The following is a 26364-nucleotide window of genomic DNA, read 5'->3' on the forward strand; positions in this document are numbered from 1 at the left end:
TCAAACATTTCTATTTGATTTTGTAAGATATTTTTTCCTTTGCATTTTTTTTTGTACAATAGTAACAACAATAATTCATATCTAAGAGTAAAAATGGTTATAAATAAAGAGACAGAAGCTTGTGCTTTCCCTGTCAGCATGACTTTGCACTTTGGAGTGCAAAGGAGTGGAGTTGTGATGTAACTCTATACCTACTGAGGATTCCAATAGGTAAACTCATTACGTCCATCGCATCAGGCCTGTCCTGACTGTTGCATTGCAGCTGTAGTCCTCAATGATGATGATGATAATAATAATAATAATAATAATAATAATAAAAATAATACATTTAATTTGAAGGCGTCTTTCTCGGCACTCAAGGACACAGTAAAAAGACACAAAAGTCATTAAAAAGAAATAATAAGATAAAGGAAAAATAACAATAGTAAGAGACAGCAATCAGCAGTTTTGATAATGTGCTGAAATGTCTTTGCTAGTAAATCACACTAGTAAATTTTTTCTATGCTGGGGTTTTTACTATCATCGTACATGATCATTATTATAGGGATCCACTGATTCCAATTTTTCTCTGACCAAGTATAACTAACTACTTTTTGGTACTTGCCGATACGGAGTACCGATACGAGTACTTAATATTTCAATTACAGTTTAAAGAACTGTAATTTTGAACACACTGTTTCAGCGGGAATTCATACACAATGAGATACAAATATAAATATTATAGAAATAACAGGTAGCATAGCGTAATGTTTTTACACGCTCATTTTCATCATCTTTTTATATCTTATATATTTTTGGCACATGAATAAACATTCATGTGCCAAAAATATGTGTCTGAGGATCTTCTTAAATACACAAATTTAAACTCCAATTTTTTTGTGATTTCTGAACGAATCGTTCATGATCCACACATCACTAGTAGGAGCACATGAAGCCCAGTATCAGGACAGATTCTGAGTTCTGGTATCGGTATTGCTGCATTCGTAATCTTTATATATCATTATTTCTTTTTATTTCCCAAGGGCACCATTGCACCAGCGCAACACCTGAACAATGGAAAAACAATCCATCTTATTATAGCAGTACATCCGCCTGTCTGTCTGTGTTAGCAGCCAATCGGAATGTGGACCGGTGGGTTCCTGGGACACACAGTATCAGCAAGCAGATCACGTGATTCATTTTCCTTCCATGACGTGTGACCTTCGTGATTGTTGTCACGTCCCATTTGTCAAGATCGAAGCCTTGTTGAAATCTGGTCTATAGACATGAGTTTGTTGTACAATTCACCGAGGCTGATTGCTCTCTAAAACACTAATCATCGTCATTGTGCGCTTGCATGCCCCAGCAGGGTGTATACTTTACTAGGTAAATACTTTAAGGCATTCTTTTTTTAAGGAATCAAAATGATTATCTTTTTTCATTTCTTCACATGAGTGGAATTGCTAAGCTGCTTGATGAAAGAGCCAAGAACAGAGTGGGTTTAGCAAAGTAATCGACCAAAATACCAAAATACCAAGCACCAAGCCTAGTAGGGGCGAGCTGAAGCATTCAAGTGTTTTGCCGCTCTTTTGCCAAACTTTTGCATTGTTACCCAATTAAGGTTAGAGTTAGGGTTACTTAAACATGGTGACATAGATGTACTATAGGCTAGATTGTCTGCCTCCGGCGAACATGCATTCCCTGCATTATGTTAGTACTAGTGGCGGGCGATGGGCCCATCTAACAAAGCCCTGGACATAGGTGAGGTTATGATGTAGTTTACATAGGCCTCAGCAGCCGCACCTGTCCCGTGGGCGTGTCTTCCACCTGTGTTGCACTGTTACAGTAAAGTGACCAGCAAAGGGGAGGAGCAAAAGGTCTTAAAAAGCTCAACTGAATTGAGGACTTGAAACTGTTGGGTATGGCTGGACTCAAGGCGCTATGGGTGGCGGTGCTACTACTGGCGCTACAGGGTAAGTACCCCCCTCCTTCCTCCTTGGCTACCTGGACAGGTCATCTGGATATAGAAAGGGTCACGGATAGGATGTTTGGCCTCAGATCACATTTGTGTGGTATATATGTGTGTGTGTGTGTGTGTGTGTGTGTGTGTGTGTGTATGTGTGTGTGTTTGTTTGTGTGTGAGAGAGAGTGTATACACTCTGAAGAAAGCTCAAAGCTCAAATTGTAATCGCTGCCTTAATCTATATTTGGTTTTCCTTAGCAGATTTCCCAATGGGATTTGGTTTTCTTTGTTAAATTCTTTATTCATTAAGAATGCACACTACAAAAGGACAGCGCTTCTATGCTTTAAAAGGGAACTGAACTAACCGCCTTCAAACAAGAAACAAGACTGGCCAAAGCTTTCTATTAGGGGTTTTGCGTTTACCATCTTAAAGAGACGATGTGAACCAAACAAGATAATCCACATTCTAGTGAATAGCAACTTCTCCCGTTAATCTGTTTATGCCATCTTCCGATTTGATGAGGTAGTGATACAGGCGGCTCATGTTTCACTCGGTAGCTTAAGGCCTCTGGTTCTGCCTTGAGTGGTTCCCCACTTTTTTGGGCTGAAGACTGAAGGACGACCACAATCTCCACCAGAAACTCAAGTAACACCAACCAAAAGTTGAGAAAATGATTGTGTAAAATGCCACACAAATATTACTAGGATATTATCTATATATTATTCTAATTATAATAATTATATATTATATTCTAGATTATTGCCAATTTAATCCTTTGACAGTGTGAAATGTATATTGAAATGTAGCAATAATTGATGAATAATTATGAATCAAATCATATAGGTAGTAGTAATTATATTGTAAACCAGAACATCATTCAATATGAATATACAGACTCACCGGAGACTCTGTCCCCTGTGTAAGAGAAACTCTGCATTGGCCTCTATTTAAAGAGAGCAGCTGCCATTAAGTGGGGTGCTTTGAATTGTAAATTGCTTTCACCACTGACTTTGTGTAAACATATTTTCCGTCAATAATTGACTCAGTAGAACCACAATAGTGGGGTGGTGGAGAATCCCTGAATGTTATTCAAAATGCCTTTAGTCTCATTCCCCATGAACCAGACTAACACAAACCTGTTTGTGTCAGATTATGAATGGAGCTGTCAACATTTCAGTTGTTGTTTCTGGAAACAAGTCCAACCCTACCTACCAAGAACCTTGTTGTGTCAGAAATAACCCCATAGAGTTAACCACTTATTGTATGACATGATTTTGAGATACACTCTAGTTTCCTGGTATGATGCCACTCTTTTAAGGTGCTCCCTGCTGTAGGACTGAAAGCATGACATACATATGTCAGATATAGAATGCCAACAGCAGACCAACATATGACCACAGATACCGGGACTAAGCAGTACCCCATGGGCTGCGTCAGGCACCCATTGTGTAGGATGCGCCAAGCAGAGAAGAACAAACTTCAAGAATTGGTTAGGTTAATGGGTTACGGTAGGGTAATGGTTAGGTTTAGGGGTTATAGTTAGGATTAGGGTTTAAGGTAGGGTTTTGGTCGGGTTTAGGAGTTATGGTAGGGTTTAGGGGGTTAAGGTAAGTTGATGGTTATGTTTAGAGGTTACGGGTAGAATTGTTGGTTATGGTCATGGTTAGGTAAAAATATATTGATTCCCGGCAGTAACACTCACAGGTCCAGATTTATTAGTTGTTTTTTTTTCGTTGTTCCTACTTCCGTCACGCTATGTCAATTTCCGTCACAGTAGGAGAAATTCCATGGACCTATTAAAGAGGTGGCATTGGCTCTGCAGTGAGCAGCCACTCAATGGTCCGCCTATCATAGTAAGAGCACGAGATTGGACCGGTTAGCTGTCAGCTGATAGGTCCTGCCTGAAACAGCTCCGCCCATTTGTTGAACAATATATCTGTTTAAAAAAATGTACCTACTGAATATATTCTATGACTATTATATTATACTGTAGCCTAGGATAAATATATATTAAAAATACCTTATTCGATCAAATGGTAATCAATTGTAACTGGATGTACAAAACCTTTACATGGCAGTAAACTCAGAAACGTTCGAGTTAAACAGACTGCCCTATCTCCCAGGGAACAGACACAGAATTACAACATTGTGACTTTATTTTTACAAAATTGTATTTATTATTATTATTACATTTACATTTACATTTAGGGCATTTAGCAGACGCTTTTATCCAAAGCGACTTACAATAAGTGCATTTGTTACAATAAGTACATTTGTCATAAGAAGTGAAACAATATATCGCTGTCGGTACAGTAAAGACGTTCATAGAACCAAGTGCAAGTATTACAATCGCTAGGCTAACCCATTCCCCGTGTAAAGCAGCGATAGCAGCTACTGTAGATGCTACACAATTACGTACCTTGAATAAGTGGAATGTACAAGTGCCAGGTCGTACAACATTCAATGGTGGCTGTGCATTGGTTTCTATGCAGAGTCGAGATGAACTCTGAACAGGTGAGTTTTGAGTCTTTTGCGGAAGCTGGTGAGCGACTCTGCGGTCCTGACATCGGTAGGGAGCTCGTTCCACCACTGAGGTCCCAAAACAGAGAAAGTTGTGACTTTGCTGATCGACCTTTGCTTGCTCTTAGCGATGGCGGTACCAGACGTCCAGCTGAGGTAGTTGAGCGGAGGGATCGAGCTGGGGTGTGTGGCTTTACTAATGCTTGGAGGTAGGCAGGGGCAGTTCCATCGACTGCCTTGTATGCCAGTACCATCATCTTGAATCTGATGCGAGCTATTACAGGGAGCCAGTGGAGGTCTCGGAAGAGGGGGGTTACATGTGAGAACTTTGGTAGGTTGAACACGAGGCGCGCTGCCGCATTCTGGATGCGCTGCAAGGGTTTAATCGCAGAGGCAGGGAGTCCAGCCAGGAGCGAGTTGCAGTAGTCGAGGCGGGAGATGACCAGTTATTGGACTAGAAGCTGAGCTGCTTCCCTTGTGAGGAAGGGCCGGATCCTGCGGATGTTGTAAAGTGCAAATCTGCAGGACCGGGCCACCGCAGTGATGTTTGCGGTGCAGCACAACTGATTGTCCAACACTACACCAAGGTTTTTGGCAGTTGGAGAAGGAGATACAGTGATGTTCTCAACAGTGACCAGTAAGTCCAAGTGTGGGCAATCTTTCCCTGGTATTAGGAGGAGCTCAGTCTTGTTGAGGTTAAGCCTCAGGTGATGGGCAGTTGTCCAGGTGCTGACTTCTGCCAGACATTCAGATATGCGTGTTGCAATTATTATTATTATTATTATTATTATTATTATTATAGTTATTATTATATTATATAATTATTATCATATTATATATGATTCAATTGTTATACATTTTCTCTCTTTTCTTTTTGCAGAGGCATCCTCACAGCTAAATGGTAAGAGATTCTAAATAAAAACCTACGTTTCAATTAATTATAATTTAAATTGACCATTTATTTATATTCCCCTAGAGGCTGCCCTATTTCCTTATCAATGCCCATACATTCTGCTTGAATCAATGTATTTAAAATTGATCAATTTCACTCTAAAAAGATTTCAGGTTATGTATAACATGTTATCTTTGTATATATATAGGAATTGTATATTTTCATTGATATCTAACAGTGACTTTATTTGCCTCTTTTTGGTATTGTGCAAAGTGTCTTAGTATTTTGAAAAGAGCTATATCAATTAAATGTATTCTGAGTATACTATTAAAAATGAAGTGAGGCAGAGAATGTGGGCTTTGTCTTTAGTCAGGGACACTGCAGCAGCAGACGTTCATAGAGGCCATTGCTCCTTCTCTGACACCTTGAACCTTTTTCAGTATGTGGTCGGGCTCCTCTCAACACCAGGATCGTTGGAGGAGTGGATGCTGCTCCAGGAACCTGGCCCTGGCAGGCCAGTTTGCAGAGGTCTGGCCCTTTCTGTGGGGGGTCTTTGATCAACAATCTGTGGGTGCTGACCGCTGCCCACTGCTTCACCACGTAAAGTCAATCTTCTACATCCGGCAATAGCCAAAACATGTTCGTCATCTCTGGTTCATCAACAACTCGATGAACATTCATTTTAGACGTACAAGACTAATGGTGACGTCGCTTCTTTTCCGATCAGAACTGACACGGAAGGTTTCACGGTCTTCCTGGGCCGTCAGGACCAGGCGGGCAGCAACCCCAACGAGGTGTCCCGGACCATCTCGAGGATTGCCTGTCACCCCGATTACGACGCTAACACCAATGACAACGACATCTGCCTGCTGCAGCTCTCCTCGACTGTCGCCTTCACAGACTACATCGCGCCCGTCTGCCTGGCCGCGGACGGAAGCACGTTCAACAGCGGCATCATCAACTGGGTCACTGGCTGGGGAACCACCTCGTTTGGAGGTGGGTCTTTTCCTTCCGGCGTGTGTCCCTAGACCTAGTCCTGAGTGTCGAGCTGTCCCTAGGACAAGACGCCTCACATTAACCGGTCCTGATGAGCTGGCTGTCGCCTTGCATGGTTGACACCGCCGTCGGTGTGTGAATGTGTGCACGAATGGCTGAATGTTAGACCATATTGTAAAGCGCTTTTAGTGGCCACTGGTTAGAAATGCGTTATATATATGCAGGCCATTTACCATTGACCATTTAACTAGTTAAAATGTGTGCCACAGTATAGAGTGGGTCTCCGCACTTGCATTGTGCACTGTCAGGCCCACTGAGGTGGGTCGATACGACCGTAAATGAAGTCGTTTCACACAGCAGGGCCCCATCATGAGCTGCCTTTTCAAAGTCCCGTTTCCTTCCTTCCATTCATAGGTACGGCCGCGAACATCCTCCAGGAAGTGGACCTGCCCATAGTGGGCAACAGGGAGTGTAACTGTAACTATGGGGTGGGCCAAATCACCAACAACATGATCTGCGCTGGATTGTCGGCCGGAGGGAAGGACTCGTGTCAGGTAACTGTTAAACAGTCGTGTTTTTAGAGGAGCTCCCTAGACTAGATTAGATTCAACAAATTTTGTTCTGGACAACAAAATGCAGTTTAGCATGCAGAAATAGTGCATTAGGTGAGGCAGGACAGATGACATAGTGAGTTAGGCCATATAGCGCACGAAAAACACATTAGTGCAAAACGAAACGTACCCCACCAATTAAGCATCAGACACCCAAAGCACAACACCAATCATAAAGGACCTGGTAATGACACTAACTTCATGCAGTTGGAGGTATTTTGCTAACCCATCGTGGCTTTGATCCTCTTCTCCTAAAGGGTGACTCTGGGGGTCCTCTTGTAGGCAAACAGGATCTGCAGTGGGTCCAGTCGGGAGTGGTGAGCTTTGGTCAAGGATGTGCCCTGCCCAACTTCCCTGGAGTATACGCCAGAGTGTCTGAATATCAGGCATGGATCAACAGTATCATCACCACCAACCAGCCCGGCTTTGTTGACTTCCGCTCTGCGGGAACCAACAGCGACGCCACCTTCAACTGTGGTGACCCTCCGTCCGGCCCATTCACCGCCTCACCGACCACCCCAGCACGTAAGTGGCCTTTTCTTTCCCCCTGTGGACAATGAGGGTGTTGGATCCTCGGTCTTTGTTGACGCATGTCGCAGTGGTACCCTAATGATATACTAGATTGTGGAGGTAAAACCAACATTTGGTCATCTATGATAGACTTTTATTCTGACATTATTCTGACTGTTATTCTGACATACCAGAATGATCAATGCCCCTTAAGCCAGTAATACATATATTTATGTGACAAAATATACAGAAAAGCCAACTAGAATTAACTGGATTACTTCCCTTAACTAAAGCATTGGGTCGCGGCTCGGCTAAAGCTGTAAGGTTTCTGTTTCATAAGCATTACAATGTTTGTTGACCGTGTCCATTTCCGCCTTCTTTGGCCCACCCCTGATGGTCCCTGGTTCCAGCATTGACGTGCGGCAGCGCCCCCATGAACACCCGTGACAGCAGGGGGCTGGTGCAGTCCGCCGGCGTGTGGCCCTGGATCGCTAGCCTGCAGGTCAACGGCACACACATGTGCGGCGGCACCCTGGTGACTGCGGACGCCGTCCTGAGCGACGCCTCCTGCTTCACCATGTAAGTCTGCTTGTTGCGTCTGTCTTGACGATGAGGCTGTATGAGGTGTGTTCTGTGTATGTTGCTTTTTGTGTTTTATCCGAGCACAACCATGTATCAATCCTTTCTTTCAAAGTTATTTTTACAGAATTTTACATTTTACAAAAATATTAACAAGTGGGAAATAATTCACACCTGATGCCAGTAATCCCCTACCCCTTGCTATCACTCAATGGTTACAGTCATTCGTCATCCACACATTTATCAAGCGATGTGCAATTTATTTGCATAAATCAGAATGTTAAGAAACACATGTATCAATACTGTGATATAAAATAGGTGTGCCGTTGTTGTTGAGTGACAAGCCTATCTGCACCGTGATCCAATTGGATCAGGGTTTCTTTAACATGACGATATCCTGTTTCAAATGTCAATCCCTCACCCTGGTGGTTTTCCTCTCTTCACTTAGGTACCCCAATGCCTCCTACTGGACGGTTGAGTTGGGCCGCCGGAATCTGAACGGCCCCAACTCCTTCAACATGACCCTGGGGGTGAGATCCATCACCCTCAGCAATCTCACCGGAGACAACATCGCCGTGCTCATGCTGTCCAGTCCGCCGACGCTCTCGGACTACATCCAGCCCATCTGTCTGGACCAGGGGATGGGCAGCTTCCTGAACAACACTGACTGTTGGATGGCAGGGTGGGGCATGGGCCAGGGAGGCGGTGAGGACCCCCATCCACAGCACACACCCCCTTCTAGTGTCAACTAGGCTTTTTGTTACAAAATCGGATCATTGATTGTAGTTCTACTAGTTCTTTGTTTCACTCACTCAGCGTGGCTCTGTATATTGTCCAACTGTTTGGTTGACCTTGACTTTCTCTGACCTGACCGCAGCCCAAGAAACCCTGCAGGAGTTCAACACCACGGTGGTGGGTTGTAGCAACACGTCATCCAGTGACTACATCTGCACAGAAGCGCTGACTGTGAGACAGGTAAGGAAAGGTCAACAGTTCAGAATCCTCTTAGTACATGGCTCACAATGCCAAAATGTATGTTCACGATTTACATCATAGTTGTTTGCCTTAGCATAATGCCTAAGTCATATTTTAAAGTTCATGTTGTATTTAGCGTAAAAAGTCATATAGATGACTGAGGCAGATAGTGACTATGGAATGTTAAAATCACTGATTGGCGTAAGACATAGCCAATGAGGCCCAATGAATCAGATATCACAATTTGGCCATATGACTTAAATATGGCAATTATGCCCTGATGCTAACGATATGTGAGAATTGTGCATGATTTGACATTGGTACATTCATATGTTACAGTCGTTTTCAAGCTAGGGGTGGACACATGTTGGTGCTCTGGAGTTAGTTAAGAGGGCTGTGTGTGGCTAGGTGCCGGTGGGGATGACAACGTGTGTTTGATTTCAGGGTGACGCCGGAGGCCCCCTGATGTGCAAGAGCGGCAACTCTTGGACCCAAGTGGCCGGGCTTCCCAACGTTATGGGCAACAGCAGCATGGTGCGCTCAGAGAGAGCCGCCGACCAGTCCGTGTTCACCGCCACAACGCGATTTGCTGGCTTCCTGAGGAGAACTCTGGGGAGGCTGCCGTCCCCCGCCAGCACCACCACAACCTCCGCCCCCACCAACGCCCCCACCACCAATCACGCGTCAGACGCACGCTTCTCCATGTCCTACCTTCTCCTCCTCTCCTCCATCTACCTCTTCTCCTCGCTGGTCTAGAGGCAGCGTGGCCTCGAAGGGCTGGACTCCGGTTTATTTTCATGTTGTATGTATCTCAGGGAGGGAAGTATGTGATCATGTAAAGAAACGACCACGCAGCGTTTTCTGTTGTTCCTTTTGGGGTTTTCATGGACTGCTGTCAGTAGAGTCTCAGCTTACACATGATATATAGTTTGTGTTGATCATATTACGTGGAAAAGATCCTTTTTGCTGTGCATGTGAAGGTGCAGAGTTATAAAATACATATCTCTTTTTGATATGTGCTTCTTATTTTGTTTGGGGTTGGAATTGTCTTTCGTTTAGCTAGCAATGGTTAGGAGAGACTAATGGTTGGGAATGTAATTACACTGGGGGTGTGTCATATGATCTTAACAAGCTGAAAAGTCAATTTCAAAGTTTCATTTTAAAAATAAATTCAGTTAAACAAGATGATCATGACAAATGAATACCGCTGTAGAGGTTTTTGAAGTGTGAATGCCCGATAGGAGTACTTAATAATACCATTACAGTTGGGAGAACAGTCAATGGGAACCCACTGTTTCAGCAGGAATACAAACACTATGGCTGGGTTGCACCAACAGGATTAAATTAATCCTGGTTTAGGGTTAATCTAGGGTAAGTAAATCTAGGTTAAAACTGGTTCATAATTAATCACAGATGTGTTGCACATCTTAGTTGTAACTCTGGATTAGTTATACTAGGATTAAAATAGGATTAGTTTGTGTTCAGTGTCCGCCATGATGGATTCCGATGAAATGTGAACAAATTCACGATGTATGTTCGATAAAGATGGACCACAATATATTCACAAGCTCCATTTCGTAAACTCGTTGCTTTTTGAATAAATGTAACCGTTATGTTACCTTAACTGTGACAGCTGACACTCGACACTTGATACTTAGCAAGCTAGCTTAGCTTGAAACTTTTTTAGATATGGCACGTCACGTTAAATTAAGATATGGCACGTCAAAGAGGATCCAACTTTTTGACATTTGAAAAGATGTTGCTCAAGGACTTAATGGAGCAGTTTGGTGTTATAATTGAGGATAAGAGGACTGACAGTATTACGCTCAGTAGCGGCGTGGTAACCGGGAGAGTCAAGAGAATTCCCAGTGGGCTGTTAACGTTTCGGGGCCAACCGCCGGGCTGATTTTGCGAGCTAACAATTGCATTTATTAGTTCCTTGCTGCGCCGTTTGGCCAGCCAGAGCTGTGCACTACTCTCTCTCACTGTCTCCCAAATACAAACACACGCAAGCGCTCACAAACTGTTAACGTCGCAACAAAGTCGATATTAGCAGAGGGGAGTAAATTAGTGGCCCCCAAGTGGCACGACCCTGGTGGGCCTTGAATTGCAATTGGTCAGAAAGCTAAATAAGTAACAGCTATGACGACGTTGGACTCTATACGCCATAACAAATAAATGAGAGTAGGCAATGAAGAAGATGAAAATGGGCCGATTTTAAAAAAAAGTAGCCAGCTAACCATCATTATCAGTATTATTTAATAGTACAAATGATAATGGCGTAATAATAATACTAATAATACATTTTACTTCAAGCGCCTTTCATGTCTCCCAAGGACACTGTACAGTAAAGGTAAAACAAAATGGTAATAAAATAACATTAGCCATCCAACAGGGACAATAAAACAGACACTGAACATTTGTTAAACACACTATAGCGAAAGAATGAAAAACAAAACAACTAGATAATACATAAAACAGCGGTAAAGATACATGGGAAGAGGAAATGGAAGGGGGGTGGTGCATTGGTCAGCCCAGGTCAAGGTCAGGGTAGGAGGCGTTAGGGGTAGGAGGGAAAAGCCAGCGTGAATAGGTGGGTTTTGAGTAGAGATTTGAAGTGGACAGTGAAGTGCATTGACGCAGTGCAAGTGGGAGGGAGTTCCAGAGATCTGGACCGGCCACGCTAAACGCCCTGTCACCCATGGTGCGGAGGAGTGCAGTGGGGGTGGAAAGGAGGTGGGCTTCAGTGGAGCTTAAAGTTCGGGTTGGTTGGTAGGGGGTCAGGAGGTTAGAAAGATAGAAAGGTGCAACATTATGTTGTGCTTTGAAAGCAAGGAGAATGATTTTAAATTGAAAACGGTATTGCACAGGGATCCAGTGTAGTTGGTGGAGGAGGGGAGTGATGTGTTGCCAGGGCCTAGTGAGGGTGAGAACTCTTGCAGCGGAATTTTGTACGTATTGTAGTTTGTTAAGTAACTTTGCTGAGACACAGAGGAGAAGGGCATTGCAGTAGTCTAGTCTGGAGGATATGAAGGCATGAATGAGTGTCTCAGCAGTGGTGGGGTTAAGTGAGGGGCGGAGTTTGGAAATGTTTTTGAGGTGAAGGAAAGCTGTTTTGGCGATGTTTTTTATGTGACAACCAAATAAGAGGGTGGAATCTATAATGACACGAGTGTTTGAGTTTTTTCAAACACTCAATGGTGGTAGCATGTATGTAGCCAAAGATTTTTGCAGCCAAAGAACTGAGTCTAGCCCAGTGATGCTGATGAGACACGGCTAGGAGATAGCAGAGGAAACACAGCTACAGGCGTGCAAACTGCCCAATGCTATGATTGCAACAAAGGATAGGATGCAGTTTCAAGGAGCAAGTTGTAATATTGCAGGAAATGACAGGACAAATGTTATGTTTGCAACATATGCAGAACTATAGGAAAGATATGCTATAATATTCAGTGATGGTGAACCTGGCCCAAGAGCTGGCAATAGACAAAGTAGCTCTGAGTCGGCTGAAGCTGTCACGCACATCAGCAGCCTATAAAATGGTGCATGGATTGGGGTTTACTTTTTCTGAGAGGATCTTCACCCATACACGGAAGTATCCATTTTCCATCAACCTCGATGAGAGTACTGCCAACGGTGATAAGAAAGTGCTTACCATCCTGGTAAGCTACTTCAACCCAGACAGGAACACTGTTGAAGTGGAACACCTAGGCTCTTTTGAGGTATTTACGGTTAATGCTGTCAAGCTTGAGCAGTTGTTGGTCAAGTTTTTTAGGGATAACAACAGCCCATGGTGCAATCTTGTCTGTATGCTAATGAACTCCTGCGGTGTAATGCGAGGCTGTAAGATGGGGTTGGAAGCAAGAGTTCGCAAAGACCACTGCCCAAACGTTCTCGATGTTGATGTTGACAGTTGTCACCACATTCACAACGCTGCAAAGGTTTTTACAGTTCCTTTCAGTAGTCATCTTGAGAAGCTGTTCAGTGATCTACATTCCGATCATCAATGGGCCACAGACCAGGTTGGTTAATAATATACATAACATAACATTTTTGATGCAATGCTACTGACTACAAGGTTCTCTACTACGGCCTCATGGACAAGGAAGACAAGGCCCTCTACAAGGACCCCCTGGAGCAGCTATTTGCCGATTTCAACATGAACGCGCAAAAAAAAAGCGCAGAAACGGATTCGGTACTTTCACGAGGACCTCAGAAAAAAAGGTAACTTATCGCAGTTGTTTCTCCTTGGTTCAGTGATTGGCTACCTGCACTATGGTTACCAAAGGATTGTTAGGTTTTGTACAGAACCTTGTTATGTCTTCGATTTTTCCAGCAATGACGCAGTTGGGAAAAGACCGGAAGAAGAGGGTGATTCGGAAGGTGTGGCATGAAGCAACCATAACTAAGCTGCACCTCAGTGTTTACACAGGAGTGCTGTCAATACTGAAGGAATATGTCATGGTGTTCCAGGTGAGTTGAACATTGAATGTTCATCAGGTTCTTCAAAAAGAGTTATGAGAATTGGATTATGATAGGACCTTGGTCTAGAAAAATAAATTATGCCAACCCGAAGTCTAATAATTCATGATATTTTCTTTGAGCACAGGGTATCTGCAGTTCCTTATTATGTTATGCTTTTTCATAGCAAAGTGATCCCAGTGAATCCTAATACTTCTCCTGAGATATAACTGGCATGCATTTCTTGTGTGCTTCTTTGTGCATTGAACCACAATGTTATTTTCTTTATAGGGCAGACAGACACTTGTCCATACACTGCATGACAAACAGCTGCAAGTTTTTATGAACTTCCTGGCCTGCTTTGTCAAATCTGAACACCTGAATCTGATGCCCAAATCCCTGGCTACTCTTGAATTTGACAACAAGCTGCTTCCTTTGAGGGAGATGTATGTGGGACGGGAGGCTAGTAGATTCAGATCAGAACATCCACAACATCCTGTGAGTACATAAAAATGAATGATTAAAGAATTGGTATCGATACTCAGTATGGTGTATCTCCATTTTAGGGGTGCCCAAGAACGTGTAACGTTTTCCATATAATTCCACCTACTATGAGTATTGTTGATCTGTTCAGCTGCTGAAGCCATTCCTGCAGGAAGTGTCCCAGGCATACAAAACCTTTGCAAAATACCTGCAAAAGAAGCTGCCTTTGCAGAGTGAAACTCTGCAATCGTAGTCAGCTGTGGACCCAATTGTGAGAGGGCACTCCCTAACCACGGTCAACTTGAGGAAGCTCACACGTATGATGGGTCACCTGCTTCCACCAGATGCTGACACAGACCAAGAAATTCTGCATTTTAATGTTGACCAGGCGCTTCCCAGTTTTCAGAATGGAGAGGATGTTGTCAAGTGGTGGACTGTCGTCTTCAATACAGGGAAGTATCCTGCACTGTGTCAGGCAGTCAAGGCTGCCCTCTCAATTTTCCATGGTGCCCTGGTTGAGTCGTCCTTCAGTGTCATGGGGAACATCATTGATCAACATCAATGAAAATCACCACCCTCAGTGCTGTGCAGACTGTTTAATACACTTTGCAGACCAGGAACCAGACTGGGGTGGAAATGTTCAGAAGGGATGATTTGAAGTTTTGGGAGGTAGATAGGAGGCTGTGTTCCAACATTAGTGCAGCTGGAACTAGGGACAAAGCCCAACGACAGGAAAATCAGCTTGAAATCAGGAAAGGAGGGTTGAGTTTGGCTGCCAGCCATCTACCAGTGCTGCTGGTAATAGGGCAGAGGTGGTGGAGAACGATAGTGTGGCCCGAAAGAGGCACATTGATGGGATTTACTGTTTACCTGCCCTAAATGTTCATGTGTGGTATAGCGCCCCCCATGTGGCAGCAGAAATAATGGTTATAGTGGATAGACCTTTTCACATTTAAAATGTTCTTAACTGACCAGTTTATGGGTTAATAAATGTGCCATTTTTACCATAAGAAAATGCTCTTTTTCCGTTATTTTCTTCATGGAGTACACCAGAAGGCTTAATTTACATGTTAAAATAGAAAAATTTGGCTGGGGGGGATGCCCCCAGACCCCCCTACAACAGTTTAGTTTGTCACCTTTTTCAACCCAAATGAGTTTGCAGGTATGAGGAGACACCCACCCACCAATCAGAGGTAAGAGATTCCTGCAGGAAGGTTGAGCTCGATTTCACTATCCCATTTGAGCCTGTTCATTAGTGTATATAGCATGCATCCTCTCATTGCTTGTGTAAAAAGAAATGGTAGAATATTGAGAATGGAATAGAATGGGTTCTTTGGTTGATTTTTCAATTGTGTGTTTATTTGTTTTTGTGGTTTGTAGGCACGACAGCTAGGGTTTCATTGTTCTCGTACATAGAAAAATAACCCCCACCCGCTCCTCCTAATTGGGGTGGGTTTGGCTGCATCATGGAACTCCCGGGCTGAAAGTGAGTCGCACTCCGGCCCTGATTACGCTGGACAAGAAGGAGGGGACCCAGGTCAGGTAAGCAGAGCGCTTCAATGGCTCAACTGGAAAAAAGTACAGATACCCCTTGTTAAATTTTACTCAAGTACAAGTAAAAGTACTTTTAAAAACAAGTACTGAAGTACTTGTTTTTAAAAGTACTTGAGTATCAAGAGTACATTTTCTAAATATTGCATTACTACTGCCACAGTGTTTATTCATTCATTTATGTATAGAAACGTCCTACATGGAGTTATGAAAAATGTTATTACCTTGGAGAATGTAAAAGGAATTGAAAGTAAAATCAAGTCATTTTCAACTTTTTACCATGTTGCTTTATTTAACATTTCTCACTTGCCCACAAGGCAATAGCACAATAGTATACACTATAACAGTATACTCAAGAACATAAAAACAAATGCTCAGCTTACATAAATATGTAATATCAGAAAAGAAAATTCAGCTAACAATTGTATGTATGTGTGAGTTTCTCTGTGTGTTTTTTCATCAATCGAATCAATAAACCTAAACCAGCAAAGAAGGCAATATAGCAATGTTTTGACACACCTCTGAACCTGACCGTGTTATACATGCAGCATAGCAAAGACGAGAAAATAATAATGATTAAAGAAAATCAGCTAATCAGCTGTGTTTAGGTCAGCGTACAAAAAGGGAAAAAAAAATTCAGACAGTATTAAGCCCCTTCCTCTCACATTGACATACAGGCAAAGGCAGGAGAAAATACTTTCAGCTGAATAACAATATTTTCAAACATCTATGTGTGACAACTCTGTGTGTGTGTGTGTGTGTGTGTGTGTGTGTGTGTGTGTGTGTGTGTGTGTGTGTGTGTGTGTGTGTGTGTGTGTGTGTGTGTGTGTGTGTACTGTACTTCAATTCAATGAAATGTCATGAAGTCCTTGTTCAACTTGAGGAAAAGTTGGTTCTCAAAATTCTGTGAATGAATTGATCCCCTTCTTGGGGTGAAAAGCAAACCTGCTATGCTAAAAAGCCAAACACACGCGGCTGAAGCTGGCAGGGCTGTGTAGAGCTTTAGTGAGAGGTTACGTACAGCTGGATAGGGGGCCAGTGTATTCACTCCTTCAGCTGTAGGTGCTAGGTATCCATCAAGTTGCTTACTTATCTCATGGGAATGCGTCTGCTTGACATTGGAGAAGAAGTCATCTTCATCAGAAGAGGTTGATGTGGTATCAGGAGACCGAAGACCTTCATCGTGTTCTGGCAGATGTGTCTTGATGTAACTAAGGCCTTGATTAGAAACACAGAATCACACCAACAAATACATATTTTTGTTATTTCTCTGTAAGTGAACAACTGCATAGAATCATTGTTGGATGTAAAGGTTTTTGAAAAAAAACAAGCAAACGAACACACAAAAACAAACAAAAAAAAAACATTTTCCTTACCAAGCTGTAGGACTGTGTCATTGCTGGTCCAGGAGGTTTTGAACCTTGGAACGAGAATGGCTGCTGCAATTAGCTCTGGCTCTGATATCATGCTCTCAAACCGCTTTCTCAAACCTTCAAGAAGATCATCAACAAGTGGCTTGCAAAATCTGAGTGAAGGTCTGGACTTTTCAAGCTTGGTTGTGAGTGTTGTGATTGTCGGAGCCAGCCAGCCCATCTGAATGTTGACTTCTGCTTGTAGTATGTTCAAGGACTTCGCAACTGGACTCATGGTGGTGACATATTCCCCTAAAAAGGCTATGTCAGCCGGACTGTACCTAATAGAAACAGAATAAAATAAACAAACACATATTTCAACAAAATGTATACAGAACCACTGTGCAATGCTGGACATTTATTTATTTGTTTATGTACCTACAGCAGATAATGTGGTAAGCATTACTCTAACTAAATAAGAACACAATTATACATTAACATAAGCTACACATTGGAACATTGAGTGCAGCACAGACCGTTCTCACAGACCCCTCTCCTTGGTCTCTAATGGTTCTGACCACACGTTCCACGGCCATGAAAGAGGAGTTCCATCGAGTTGAATTAGGCTGTACCAAGTGAAGCTTACATTGTTCCTCTATAAGCGCTGCATTTTGAGGACACCTTGATGCTTTATTCCAGAGTGCCTGACACTTAGAAAAGGCTGATCTGGACAATTTCTTGTAAGCTTCTGTCTTATTAGCCCGATCAACATCGACTGTGGAAACTAAACTTAGTAAATGGCATGCACACCGATGATGTTTCAGCAGCTGATACTGAAGCCTATCATCTTCCTCCAGAGTGGCTTCCACATCCATGAATTCCACTTCCTCTTCACCATCAGATGCATCACAATCTTCTCCTACTTCGCCTTCTGCAACTAACTCTTCATTGTTATTTTGTTATTGCTTTCACGAAATTCGACCCGTTGTCTGTTGTAGTTCTAACAACCTTTTGACTTATTTCATACTCTGCATGAATGTCGGTCAAAACAGCTGCCAAGGCATCGAATGTGTGGGAGCCCCTTACACTCAAAAAATGATTCAAGTCCTTCTTAGATGTGACAAATTAATATTCTATTTGTCTAATGAAATATAATTCAAATAAAAACCAAAATAGTTTAACGTGTACAACATAAAATGTGTTCATCGTCTCCGCTGACGCTGCTGATCTATCCCTTCAACCCAAAAAGATGGAGGTCATTTACGGAAGCATGCGCACGTGAGGTGACCACGCCCCTCTTTCCATGCCCTGAGGCAGCACGCCATTTTGTTCATCTTCTGCATGCAGCGAGCGACTACAACTCTAATACTCTCGGTAAGTTTTCGTTTTTTTCAGTAGTCCTGAGATATTGTGCATGCTGTTTAATAAATTGGCATCTGTAAAGTTGCCGTGATAATGTTAAGAACAGACGAATTTCACAAGGTTTTTTAAAGGTTGAGTTGGCAGGCAGTGGCTCTGTGAGGCCTCATTTCAGTTTTGAGCTAGCTTAATATAGTAGTAAAGAAGCGCTCAATCAGGCGGGCACCGACATAAGCACACTGTCTTGTAATGTTGATAACAAGACACTTTGTTTTTGTGATAGATTTACCTAGTTTTTAAGGGGCTCTCATTGATTTAAAGCTTTAAGGCCAATTTATGTATCCTGAATAATGGGCGCGAACGTCGCGGAGTCCACAGACATGCCGGACATGCTCAGTGTCAGTCAGCACATGGCTCAGAGGGAACATAAAACGAGTTACCTCTGCAGGAATAGAACCGTTTAACGTGTAGCCTACTTTCCGTTAGGCCAGGTGAGAATCTGCTCGTTTTTTCACTGGAGACCAATTTTATTGCAATTCCGGTATTTTGAACATTGAGCCCCATTTCTGGTTGGTCTCGGTTGACACCGAAGTTTTCAGAAATGTGCAACTCACCGAGTTGTTAGTGGTGTTCGTTCGTTGTTCCAAATCAAGTATCGTAGCGAAATACAGTTTCTATCGGGCAATGAATCTTCCAACAGTAATCAATGGGATTCACAAAATGCGATAAATGTGCAATAAAACACGAAAGAAACTGTATGTCGCTACGATACTTGATTTGGAACATCAACGAACACCACTAACAACTCGGTGAGTTGCACATTTCTGAAAACGAACGTTTGGGGGTGTTTTAAGGACAGGTTTGTGCATGCACGTAGCCAGCCATTGTGAAGCAGGCAGGGGCAATTCTAAATTAGCCAATACCCGAGACAGGACCAATAGTCAAAATTTCGGTGTCAACCGCTCCATTTCACCATAAACCAACCATAAAGGGGCCTCAAAGTTCAAAATACCGGAATTGTCCTTTAACCTGCTTTACTTTGTGTAGGCTATTTGACCGTTTGTGTCCGTTTATTGCTGGGTTTGCGTTACTCGTTTGTTAACGTATGCCACTTATATACAAGATGCAGTGTAAAGCTTTCAAAAGTTGTATAGTGATTCAGACAAAGTGTGTGTGTGTGTGTGTGGACGAGAGAATGGGAATTATTGTCACACTTGCTTTGCATTCCATTATGTGCACAGCAGTATTAATAATACTATATGTAATATTACATACGTATTCACATATTTAAGCAAATATGGATGGAAACAAAGGCTGTTTTAACCCTAATAACAATGAAAGTGTAATTAAAATTCACAAAACTATAGAAGTATTCAATTTTCATGATATTGTCACTCATGTATAAACTATGAAGTCATTTTCAAGATTTTACAAATGGTTTTATTTTTTTGAAAAATCTCAAACATAAATATCAAATTGTTGATTATTGTTAAATATATATTTCATATTCCTCATGCACATGATTTAATATTTACTTAAAAAAACAGAATAAATGTGTTTGACATGATGTCATGATTGATCCCTCTTATTTGCAGTTTTTCCAGTCTTACCAAGCTACTTTTGGCAACCTCTTAGTGATAGTAAGTTATGAACTAATTGTTAATTGATGATACAAGCTTATGTTATTGTCATTTCTTCAATATCTAATGTTTTTCTTTTTCTCTACAGGATTATGAATGTGGACGTGTAAGGAGTGCAGTTTGGAGTTAGCTACCAGGTACTTATTGCTGCAGCATTTTAGGCAGGCACATGGGCATCTTCGAGGTAGTTATAGATATCCCTGTCAATACACAGATTGCCCATGTACATTTAATACGTGGAGTAAACTATTAAATCACATATAAAAATCATCTTAATCAGCAACCTTTAAATGCGGTAGAAGGACATGCATTTAAATGTCATGTGTGCTCATGTAAAGGACTCTCAACAGTGAGAGATTTTTTTCAACACATAAATGGACATCTCAGGCATTATGAAACCGTTCCATGTGTGTTTCAAAAATGCACATTTCAAACAAAAATTTATAGTACATTCAACACACAAAAAAACAGGAAACACAACCAGTATTCACTAAAAGACTTTAAAGCTAATGTCCTCGAAACAAGCACTCAGTTAGATCAGTCAGACAATTCAGAAGTTGTGCCAACTGGTTCTGAGGACATACAGTTGGGCAAAAAAGTATTTAGTCAGCCACCAATTGTGCAAGTTCTCCCACTTAAAAAGATGAGTCATTTTCATCATAGGTAAACCTCAGCTATGAGAGACAAAATGAAAAAAAAAAAATCTAGAAAATCACATTGTCTGATTTTTAAAGAATTTATTTGCAAATGATGGTGGAAAATAAGTATTTGGTCAATAACAAAAGGTCATCTCAATACTTTGTTACATGCCCTTTGTTGGCAATGACAGAGGTCAAACGTTTTCTGTAAGTCTTTACAAGGTTTTCACACACTGCTGCTGGTATTTTGGCCCATTCCTCCATGCAGATCTCCTCTAGAGCAGTGATGTTTTTGGGCCTTCGCTGGGCAACATGGACTTTCAACTCCCTCTAAAGATTTTCTATGGGGTTGAGTTCTGGAGACTGGCTAGGCCACTCCAGGACCTTGAAATGCTTCTTACGAAGCCACTCCTTCGTTGCCCGGGCGGTGTGTTTGGGGTCATTGTCATGCTGAAAGACCCAGCCACGTTTCATCTTCAGTGCCCTTGCTGATGGAAGGAGGTTTTCACTCAAAATCTCACGATACATGGCCCCATTCATTCTTTCTGTCACACGGATCAGACGTCCTGGTCCCTTGGCAGAAAAACAGCCCCAAAGCATGATGTTTCCACCCCCATGCTTCACTGTAGGTATGGTGTTCTTTGGATGCAACTCAGCATTCTTTCTCCTCCAAACACGACGAGTTGAGTTTTTACCAAAAAGTTCTATTTTGGTTTCATCTGACCATATGACATTCTCCCAATCCTGTTCTGGATCATCTAAATGCTCTCTAGCAAACTTCAAACGGGCACGGACATGCACTGGCTTTAGCAGGGGGACACGTCTGGCACTGCAGGATTTGAGTCCCTGGCGGCGTAGTGTGTTAGTGATGGTAGCCTTTGTTACTTTGGTCCCAGCTCTCTGGAGGTCATTCACTAGGTCCCCCCGTTTGGTTCTGGGATTTTTGTTCACCGTTGTTGTGATCATTTTGACCCCACAGGGTGAGATCTTGCGTGGAGCCCCAGATCGAGGGAGATTATCAGTGGTCTTGTATGTATTCCATTTCCTAATAATTGCTCCCACAGTTGATTTCTTCACACCAAGCTGCTTACCTATTGCAGATTCAGACTTCCCAGCCTGGTGCAGGTCTACAATTGTGTTTCTGGTGTCCTTTGACAGCTCTTTGGCCTTGGCCATAGTGGAGTTTGGAGTGTGACTGTTTGAGGTTGTGGACAGGTGTCTTTCATACTGATAAGGAGTTCAAACAAGTTCCATTAATACAGGTAACGAGTGGAGGACAGAGGAGCCTCTTAAAGAAGAAGTTACAGGTCTGTGACAGCCAGAAATCTTGCTGGTTTGTAGGTGACCAAATACTTATTTTCCACCATAATTTGCAAATAAATTCTTAAAAAATCAGACAATGTGATTTTCTGGATTTCTTTTTTTCATTTTGTCTCTCATAGCTGAGGTTTACCTATGATGAAAATTACAGGCCTCTCTCGTCTTTTTAAGTGGGAGAACTTGCACAATTGGTGGCTGACTAAATACTTTTTTGCCCCACTGTAAATCCCGAATATGAAACTAACTTCTGGCAAGGCTGCAGAGTTACACCTGCCACATGTTATTGAGGACAAAACTGCTCGTATTTTGTTGAAGTTGGAAAATATTATTCATATTCCAAAGGCGGTTGTTGATGAGGTCCTTTCTGAGCTTCACTTCATATTAAGTAAACTAGCTGTACCTGTCACAAAAGCTACTGTTCTTGATGTATTTCAGAGTCATAAACTGCCAGTTGAAGAGTCAGTAGCTGACGAGCTTGCTGCTGTTTTATGCAAAACTTATTTATGCAAAAGCTGTTGGCCTTAGCAATTGCAAAGGATGGCCCTCTAGCAACTGCATATAAACGTACACAGTTTTATATCTCATTTTGGTGTTATACAACCAGTTGAGTATGTCCTAGATGCTCAGAAAAATAGGTCATTTCAGTACATTCCTCTTCTACAGTCTTTGCAGCAGTTGCTCTCCATTGAAGACGTGTTTGAACATCTCAAAATTCAGAATACGCAAGACCAGATATTAGCTAGTTTCCAAGAATACAGAACTGCAAAAGATGGTCAGTACTTTAAGCAAAATAATTTTCTGTCCAGTGAAGGTTTGAGAATAGCATTAAATCTTTACGTTGATGATTTTGAAATTTGCAAACCACTTGGCATGTCTCGGAAGAAGCACAAACTTTGCGCTGTCTATTGAGTTTTGGGTAATTTGCCACCAGGTTCCACCTCAAGACTCACTTCGATCTATTTAGCTCTTCTGTGCAAATCGGATGATTTAAAAGTCTATGGGTATGATAACCAGTGATGAATTATTGATACGCGCCAACAGCCAACCACCTGTAAAGCAAGTGTAAGTACATTTGTGGGGTGTTCGTATCCTGCATAGTAGGCTCTTGAAAAACAAGCCTTTGCTCTTCAATAACCTGCTCTACTTCTTTTTTTTTTTTTATACTTTATTTTTCGTTTTATATATGTGAACAACAAACAAGCAAACAAACAAACAAAAGAGAGCTAGGACATGACAGTACACACATTTGGAAGCCGGTACAAAAAAGAAAAGCATAGGTACAATACAAATATTTCTCACATTGGAATGGAGTGAAATAGAATCAGGAGTCTTTATGTTTGTAGCGATCCCATTTTTTCCAATACTCCTCTCCTTTATCCTTTTGAAGCCGCAGCACAAAAGTCAAATTCTCCATTGCCTGGATAGAGTTTATAATGTTTGTTAAGTGTCTCATGGTAGGAGGATTCTTCTGGAGCCAGCATTTAGTAATTGCTTTTTTACTTGCAACCATGAAAATCTTCAGGAGGTAAGTGTCTCCTTTACTGAGACCTTCAGGGAGTTCTCCAAGATATAAACAGTTAAAAGAAAAGTCAAATATTATGTCCAGAGTCTCCACAATTAACTCTCTCACTTCCCTCCAAAAAGGTATAATACAAGGACAAGACCAAAAAACATGAACATAATCTGCAGAAATCCCACCACACTCCCTCCAGCAGGAAACCTGCGTACCGCAAAATTTTGATGTCTGGTTAGGGGTAATAAAAAATCTAATCAAATTCTTCCAACAAAAATCTCGCCAGAAATAAGAGTTTGTGGAAGTGGATTGATTTTTTCCAAATTTGAAGCCACGTTTCTTCTGGAATTACTATATTAGCCTCTTTTTCCCAGCGCTGTCTAATATAATCTGTTGAGTTTTTATTCAATAAAGTAAAGCTTTTGTATAGTTTTCCAGTGATACCTTTGGTACTTTTGGAATCATAAGCTTCTATAAAAATTTTAATTATTTTCGAGGGTTCAGTTAAATTAGGGGTCTTTATTGTTTTCAGAAAAAAGTGGCGGATCTGTAAGTAACGATAAAAATCTTCTTTACCCAACTCATAAGATTGACGCAAATCCTCAAAAGATTTTAGGTTTCCGTTCTTTATTATCCTACAGAAGGAGGTGATTCCTCGCTTAGTCCATTGTTTGTACCTATGGTCCTGTAAAGCTGGAGGGAAGTGTGGATGGAATGCAGGCCAGCTCAACACTCCAATTTCTCTACAGAGCTGATATTTCTTTACTACATCTGACCACATTTTCAGAGAGAAACTAGTACAATGATTATGTAGCTGGTGAACGTCATTAAACCTGCCAGGGCAACCCAGAACTGACTGGATAGGTATTTCAATTAAAGATAGCTCAATATCTTTCCACCTAGCTTCATAAGATGGGTTACACCAACATACAAGATACCTCAGCTGAGCTGACAGATAGTAATCTTTAAGACAAGGCAGGGCCATGCCACCCCTCTCCCCCGGCTGTTGTAATGTTGAGTATCTCACCCTTGGTCGTTTATTGTTCCAAATAAATCTTGAAAAATGTTTATCCCACTCTCTGAATTGTTTTGCAGGAATCTCTATTGGAAGTGCTGAAAATAAGTACAATAATCTTGGGAGAATATTCATTTTGATTGTCCGAATTTTACTGCCGAGGTCGAGGGGGAGCAAGCTCCACCTGCCCAGATCATCATATATTTTCTTATTTATCTGTTTATAATTAACATCATAATTGTGAAAGGTCTTTTGTCAGTGAGACACCAAGATATTTAAGTTGTGATTGGTGCCAATTAAATTGGTGCCTGTCCATCAATTGCTTTGAGGGCGTAAAATGAAAGGTCAAGACTTGGGTTTTTTGTACATTCAGTGTATAACCAGAATATTGCCCATACGTTCCCAGGATGTTCATAAGCAATGGGATACCAGATTCAGGATTTTTAATTGTGACAAGGACGTCGTCCGCATATAGAAAGATTTTGTTCTCTACACTTCCCACATCTATACCCTCCAGAGCAGTCTCTTCTCTGATAGCCTGGGCAAGGGGCTCGATAAAAAAATTAAAAAGTAATGGACTTAATGGGCAACCTTGCCTACATCCTCGTTGTAGCATTATTTGATTCGAAAGGCTCCCATTAACTTTTATCCTCGCTGTTGGGGAGGAGTACAGCATTCTTATGCATTGTATAAATGAATCACTAAAACCAAATCTTTCCATAACTTGAAATAAGAAATCCCATCCTACCGAATCAAATGCCTTCTCGGCATCAAGGCTGAGAAGGACTGCGCTTGATGTTCCTTTTGTAATTTGATCAATAATGTTTAGGGCTCTTCTAATATTATCGTGTGTTTGCCTACTACTTATAAAACCTGTTTGCTCCTCATTTATCAAGGAAGGCATTATTGTGTTTAATCTTTTAGCCGATATAGCTGCGTACAGTTTATAGTCTATGTTTAAGACACTTATTGGTCTATACCCTTTGCAGTCCATTTTGTCTTTTCCCTCCTTTGGTATTACTGAAATAAATGCCTCGCTCCAAGATGGCGGGAGAGCCCCACCCCTGAGAGTGTAGTTGAAAGAAGCCTTCAGTAAAGGAACCAAGAGTTTTTTCATGCACTTATACCACTCCGGAGGAAATCCGTCACAGCCTGGTGATTTATTGGCTCTAAGATTTGAGATTCCATTATCTATTTCCTCAGTTGAGATTTCACAAATTAACTCCTCGTTTTGGTTTTTACCTATTGAGGGGAGATCTAAAGAAGAGAGAAATGTTTGAATTGTAAGTCTGTCTGATTTGTCTGGCTGTGTATATAGTAATCTGTAATATTTTTCAAATGCACTCTGAATTTCCTCTAATTTAGTAGTTACCTTATTTGTGATAGGATCCCTAATTTTGTGAATTGAGTTTTCTGCTTGCTGTTTTCTAATTCTCCATGCAAGCATTTTAGACGCTTTAGGCCCTGCCTCATAATATCGCTGTTTCAAAAATTTCATTTTTTTTTCAATTTCCTCACTAAGAATTTTGTCTATCTCCTGCTTAACAGGCCTCATTTGCTCACGTAAAGAGGGGTCGTTGTTAGTAGTATGAAGTTGCTCAAGATTTTTTAATTGCTTCTGCAAGTCTGACAGCTTTTTATCTCTGATCTTTTTTAGCCTAGCACACTTAGCGATGATTTTTCCTCTAAGAAATGCTTCTGCTGCATCCCATAGAATTGCAGGACTGACTTCTCCATTATCATTATGTTCTAAATAGGTTTCTACTTCCTTGGCCATTTCAGTTTTAAATGAATTACTATTTAATAAACCAGTATTCAGCCTCCATAAAGTAGTTTTAGGATTTCTATCTAAAGTAAATTTCAAGTGAGTGATCAGAAATATCTCTCTGTCCAATTGTGCAATCTTTCACCTTATGGAAATCTCTGCTAAACATGAAGATATAATCGACTCTAGAGTATATATTATGCCTTGCAGAGTAAAAGGTAAAATCACTATCGTGTTTGTG

General features: G+C 41.6%; 1 protein-coding gene across 1 annotated transcript; it reads left to right on the forward strand.

Moving 5' to 3' along the window:
- The first annotated feature begins 1847 nt into the window (after positions 1-1847).
- Positions 1848-10211, forward strand: LOC307083066 (polyserase-2-like). Its single transcript, XM_079746859.1, has 10 exons — positions 1848-1952; positions 5344-5364; positions 5796-5955; positions 6083-6351; positions 6766-6905; positions 7220-7487; positions 7883-8051; positions 8500-8756; positions 8929-9026; positions 9471-10211. The coding sequence occupies exons 1-10, from the start codon at positions 1901-1903 to the stop codon at positions 9780-9782; spliced, it is 1746 nt and encodes a 581-aa protein (XP_079602985.1). The 5' UTR covers positions 1848-1900; the 3' UTR covers positions 9783-10211.
- Positions 10212-26364: the final 16153 nt, after the last annotated feature.

Source organism: Pollachius pollachius (genome assembly GCF_949987615.1).
Source record: "Pollachius pollachius genome assembly, chromosome: 11".
NCBI lineage: Eukaryota > Metazoa > Chordata > Actinopteri > Gadiformes > Gadidae > Pollachius > Pollachius pollachius.

What these genes read in the sequence shown, in the direction of transcription:
- LOC307083066 (XM_079746859.1), top strand. Translation starts at nt 1,901, where the DNA reads ATGGCTGGACTCAAGGCGCTATGGGTGGCGGTGCTACTACTGGCGCTA. An exon ending in GAGGGAAGGACTCGTGTCAG is followed by an intron (nt 6,906 to 7,219) that starts GTAACTGTTAAA and finishes CTTCTCCTAAAG; the next exon opens with GGTGACTCTGGGGGTCCTCT. An exon ending in CTCACCGACCACCCCAGCAC is followed by an intron (nt 7,488 to 7,882) that starts GTAAGTGGCCTT and finishes CCCTGGTTCCAG; the next exon opens with CATTGACGTGCGGCAGCGCC.